Source organism: Mangifera indica, chromosome 4 (assembly GCF_011075055.1).
Source record: "Mangifera indica cultivar Alphonso chromosome 4, CATAS_Mindica_2.1, whole genome shotgun sequence".
In the NCBI taxonomy this organism is placed as follows: domain Eukaryota; kingdom Viridiplantae; phylum Streptophyta; class Magnoliopsida; order Sapindales; family Anacardiaceae; genus Mangifera; species Mangifera indica.
Genome location: NC_058140.1, coordinates 3425453 through 3431052, shown reverse-complemented (window position 1 = coordinate 3431052; position 5600 = coordinate 3425453). Strand labels below are relative to the sequence as shown.

General features: G+C 33.7%; 1 protein-coding gene across 1 annotated transcript; it reads right to left on the bottom strand.

The window, feature by feature from the left end:
- Positions 1 to 1575: 1575 nt before the first annotated feature.
- Positions 1576 to 3142, bottom strand: LOC123214988 (putative clathrin assembly protein At2g25430). The gene has a single exon (XM_044635015.1). It carries the CDS (start codon positions 3084 to 3086, stop codon positions 1752 to 1754), a length of 1335 nt encoding a protein of 444 aa, XP_044490950.1. The 5' UTR covers positions 3087 to 3142; the 3' UTR covers positions 1576 to 1751.
- Between the last annotated feature and the right edge of the window lie 2458 nt (positions 3143 to 5600).

Below are 5600 nucleotides of genomic sequence, written 5' to 3'. Positions count from 1 at the left end.
TCAGTCTTTAGTCAAATGATTATTCTAAATCTTTATTATAAACAATCCAGTTCTTTTAAATTTGGTTGCCACTCTCGAGAACTGATTTCAAAGACATTATTTGAAATCAAAAGAGAAGCAGAAAACAATTTAATTCTTGTTAGTAGGGGTGGAATTGATCTGAGCTGTGGAATTGGTGTTTGGTTTAAACAAGTTGAGTTCGAACAGGGATATTCAAGTTTAATTGAATTGAGTTGTTGGAAATTCGTTGCAAATTTATCTACCCTGTCATTTATTTATTTTCTTTGCTAATTGTTCTTTTCCATTTGGCCAAAGGACTATTTTCCATCTAAGATATGCTTCATTCTCAAGTTTTCTCCCTTTAACTTTGATAATTCTAAATATCTATCTATGAGCAGTTAAAATTAACGGTAGTAAGGGTAAAATCATCATTTTATATTTAATATTAAAAATAAACTTAAATATGATTTTATTTCTTCCCCTAAACTTAAAAAATTAACTTTTCTCTCATAAGCCAAGTTTGAAAAGATCACATTCCCTCCCCACCCTTAGGGTTTAGTTTCTAAACCGGTTCACTTTCTCCGACGCCATCATCAGTTGTCTCTCTCTCCCGACGGTTTTTCTTCCACCGATGGCCTACCTCAACTTCACCCCAACCCATCTAACGCCGAGAGACATCGTCTGGGAAGATGATCGTCTTCCCAGATGAAGACAACTCGTCTTCCCAAAGGACGATGAGTCGTCTCGTCTTCGTCTGGGAAGACGATTTCTCTTCCCAGACGACGTCTCTCGACACCAAATGCGTTGGGGTGGAGTTGAGGCTAGTCATCGGTGAAAGAGAAACCGTCGGGAGTTAGAGACGGTCGACGATAGCGTCGGAGAAAGTGAACGGGTTTTGAAATAAATCCTGGGGGGAAATGCAATTTTTTTAAACTTGGCTTAGGGAATAAAATGTTAGTTTTTAAACTTTTAGAGGGGGAAATGAGATTAAATTTTCAGGGGTTAGAGTTCCGTTAAATTTAACTGGTCATAGGTGGGCAAATGGTATTTTCAAAGTTAATTGGGGGAACTTTAAGAATTCAACATAGTTTGGGTGGGAAATAGTCCTTTGGCCTTTCCATTTAATGACTGGTTTTCTCTTTTTCTTTTCTTTTTTTGTCTGTTTTTGGACAATTTTTCCATTGTACTCTTCATAGTTATTAGTATTTTACGATACATGATAAGATACGGATGAAAAATGATATATATCATAAAGTGTATCGTAATTAATACGATACAATAAACGTATCGTATGATACAATATATATTTTATAATACGATGCGTATTATCAATACAAATCGATATATTTAAAAAAAATGATAATGTAATAGGGGTGTATGTGAAAATTTTAAATTTTCAAAAGTATTTGCAATATTTTTCAAAATGATAATATGTCAATTATATTATTTTATTTCTTAAAAATTGTATTATATGATACAATACGATACTTGATACATTATATATAAAATTAAGTTTTCGATATAGGATACAATACACAATTTGATTACCATGATACTCATTGCCAATCGAGAAAGACAAGTTTGGTCTTGTGTTGATAGTTTGGATTCAGATCAAGTTTGAACTGATCTTTGTTTAGATTTGATTTCGATAAAATCCACCCTACTTATCATACTAAAAGAAAGGTTTATCATTTATTAGCGCAAAAAAATTACGAATCTAAGATGATTTCTCACTTGCCCAATTGTATTCCTCATTGATACATAGCCATAGGTAGGTTGAGATATAATCCAGGTTGATATGGCATCCTGTAAGGTTGATTAAAAGAACTTGCAGCCCAAGGATTATACACCTGGATCTTCCAATCACTTGTATAATCTCCTCTGTTTCTCTCTTCCTTTTCACACCCATCTTTATTCAACAAATTGCTTCCAACACAAGGGAAGTTTACAGATGCATCAAGAAGATCCTCCCAGCTATCATTTTCACTTTCTTCAAACCTAATCATTGGCACTATCTCCCCTCCTCTTCGAACACCTTCATCTTCAAATTTCTCCCATTGGGTACTAACATCAATAGCCTTGCTAACAGCAATTTGCTTGTCTCCCTCGTCTTCGGTTAATTGTGGTGTCAAGGTCGATGAAGACGAGGACGATGATGACTCTGTTAGCTGCCACATTTCATGGAGGAAAGCCTCGAGAGCCTGAATTTGAATCTGTGGGATCCGATCGACAAACGGGTATTCATATGCTCCACAAATTCCCATTCCCTTAAACCAGTCATAGAATTCACAAAGCTGATTTGCTTGCAGGGCTGCTTTCTTGTAAATCCCAAAAGCTACTATGCAACTTCTGTATGGCATTTGAAACAAATTGTCCAGCACCAAAACGATTTCTCTTCTGAAAGTTCTGTAACAAATGAAACTATCCCGGATTATAAACTTCATTGCTATTTCAACAATGAAGCTCCTGGCTGCAACCCCACTTGGCCTGCACTCCATTACTCTATCAATCAAGCTTTGAAGCTGTGTCAACACTTCAATCATCCTCCCAACTTCCTTCATTTTATTCGACAAGCTCTGGCCTTCCCTCTCAGGCGTTTCCGACGCTCCCCCATCCAAAGCAAAGCAATCGAGTGCTTCATCGAGCAAATTAGCGTATGATCGGATGAATTCAGTGTAATCTTCAGGGGTGGAGGAGGATTCATCTTGGAAGTAACATGGATTCAGAAACAAGTAACCATTGGTTCTACTCCATAACAACTCAGTCCGAAAAGGACTGCTTTCAGGCAGTGATCTTAGCAAGCGGTGGAGGAGAATTAAGCATTTGAGTGCAACTCTCCAGCTGCGAGTCTTGGCGAAACGACGGCTGAAGCTAACTGAAAAGGCTCGAAGTGATAAAGAAGAGATGGAGAAGATTTTAAGAAGCTCAAGAACGTATTTATCTGAAAATGGTAAATCATCTGGAGCTGTTGCCTTCACAATGATGAGTTCAACATCGCAAAAACCTCCTGCTGTGGCAATTTTAGCATAACTGACACTGCTGTGTTCTTTAACACGAGTGAAAAGTTGCCTCAGTCGCCTGTGCATGGTGTTTCTGCGACAAAGAGAAAGCAAAAGCAAAAGGGTTTTAGAATGTGAAGATATTAAAGGCGTTTTGTTTTATGGGGATGGAAATTAGCTTAGAGAATAACGATATGCAATAGAAGCTTCTTGTTGGTTTGCGAAGAATATGGCAAAGATTGATTGTCATTTCCTGTGTTTTTTGCTTTGGTTGAATCAAAGCTATAACCAATAGAAAAAATAGGGCCAAATGACTATTTCCCACCTAATGTAAACCCAATCTCCCGTCCATTAAATATTGAAAATTTAAATACTCTACTAAATTGTGATATTATTGTTAGAGGTAAAATTATTATTTATCAAAATATTAAAAAAAATAAAAAATTTATCACATTTTCCCTCTTAAATTTAAAGATCTAACAAATTTCTCTTTATCTAAAGTTTAAAAAATCAACATTTTTCCATAAGGATTTTCCAACCACACTGCTAGCAACCGAAGACAGTGACGGCCTTCTCCTCTCTCCCTCTCGACTTTTTTACCACGGAAGACCACTAATACTAGTTGGAAAGATGGCCTGAAGATCGACATTTTTTGGAATCTCTGTAGGCTCTTGATATTGAAGATCAGTGTTTCACATCGATCTTCATCGCAAAGAGTCAACAAAGATTCCAAGAAACGCCGATCTTCAAGCCACCGTTCCAATAAGTATTGATAGTCTTTTGTGACAAAGAACCTAAGAAGGAGAGAGGAGAAGGTTGTTGTCATCTCTAACGGCTAAAGTGGTTGGGAAAACCCTAGGGAGAAATGTTAATTTTTTAAACTTTAAATGAAAAGAAATTTGTTAGATTATTAAACTTAAAGGGGAAAATGTGATAAATTTTTTAATTTTTTTAATATTTTGATAAATGACAAATTTACTCTTGACAATAATAGTAAAATTTAACAAACGGATGAATATTTAGATTTTTAAAATTAATAAATAGAAAGTTGGGTTTGTACTAAATCTTGGGTGGGACATAGTCATTTGGCATAGAAAATGTAAAACAATGCACTTTTTTATGCTTAATTGGTTGGTGCTTCGAAGGAACTTCATTGAAATTTATGGCGAGATGATACAGTTTTGCCGGTTTCCATTTTAATAAATTATTAAATCTTAAACCTTTTGTATTTTCTTATTGTCATTTAAATAGATTGTTATGGGAAAATAGACGAGCAACTTGGGATCAAGCTCCCTATATACTCCCCCTACATTTGCTCGCCCAATCAAGCTATTTGGTTTAACAAAGAAAAGCCCATTGGCCAAGTCTTCGGTCAGGTGCGACCTAAGCCCAAGTCTGTATAAGGTTTGATTTGTGATCTTAAAGCTCTTCCAGATTTAATCCATAAGTATAAAAAATATGCAAGGAATCTTTTTAAATGCTTTTGGAATACCTTATCAAAAGAGGTACTTGGACTTAAAGAGGAAACTAGAATTGTATTAGGAGCTGTACTTTTGTACGTACATCCTAGTTGCCCATCTAGAGTTAGATTCGAATCAAGTCAAATTAAAACTCATTTGAGTTCAAACTCAATTTGGTTTGTATATAGTAAAGCTCAAGTTCGAACTCGAGCTCGTAGAAGCTACACTCAAACTCAGTTCGAATTTTCTTCAGCTTGTTTCGAGCTTGAATTTTTAACTATTTCGTTATTAAAACGACATCGTTTTAATATCTATTAGTCGAAAACGATATCGTTTTCTATCAAAATTTTTAATTAAAAATTTGACGAATAGCTCGAGTTTGAACAAGTTTATATAGGGCTGATTCATTTCAAACCCGTTTGGACTGAGTTTAAACTCAAGCTCGAATAGACTCAATTCGAATCCAACCCTATGCCCATCCATCTAAATGAACGCGTAATAATCATAGAAAAAGTGAAAAAGGAGTATTCAAAAATTTACTTTTAAGAAAATCTATACTTAAGGTCAATCGAACAAACAATTTCAATATGGAAGTGAAGTATAAATAGTATTCAATAATTTATCAAATATATAATATAAATATAAGACATAAAGTAAAAAAGACAGAGAAAAGAAATGTTCAAGATTTAAAGTGGTTCGAAGTTTTCTCATCTAAAATAAATTTTTAGTTTTTTTAAATATTTTTATTAAATGATAATTTTACCTTTGATAATAACCACAAAAATTAACAGATGAGTGGATGTTTGAGTTTTTTAAAGTTAATAGGTAGAAACATGAGAAAACACTAATCTTTGGGTGGGAATAAGTCCTTTTGCTGATTATTAAATGTTAAACCTTATGGTGCATTTAGTTTGGGTAATATTTTAGTATAAATAATTATTGTGTTCAATTAAAAGTAATAAAATAATACAAAATTATTATTTTATTTTACTTAAATTTCTTTATGTATAATTATTATAAAATATTTTTTATATTACTTGTTATAATAATTAAAAGGGAAGATATTTTTATCCTAAAAAATTAATAAATAAATATAGAATTGTAATAAAATTAAGATTAAGATAATCATATTATCTCTTAT

What these genes read in the sequence shown, in the direction of transcription:
- LOC123214988 (XM_044635015.1), bottom strand. Translation starts at nt 3,086, where the DNA reads ATGCACAGGCGACTGAGGCAACTTTTCACTCGTGTTAAAGAACACAGC.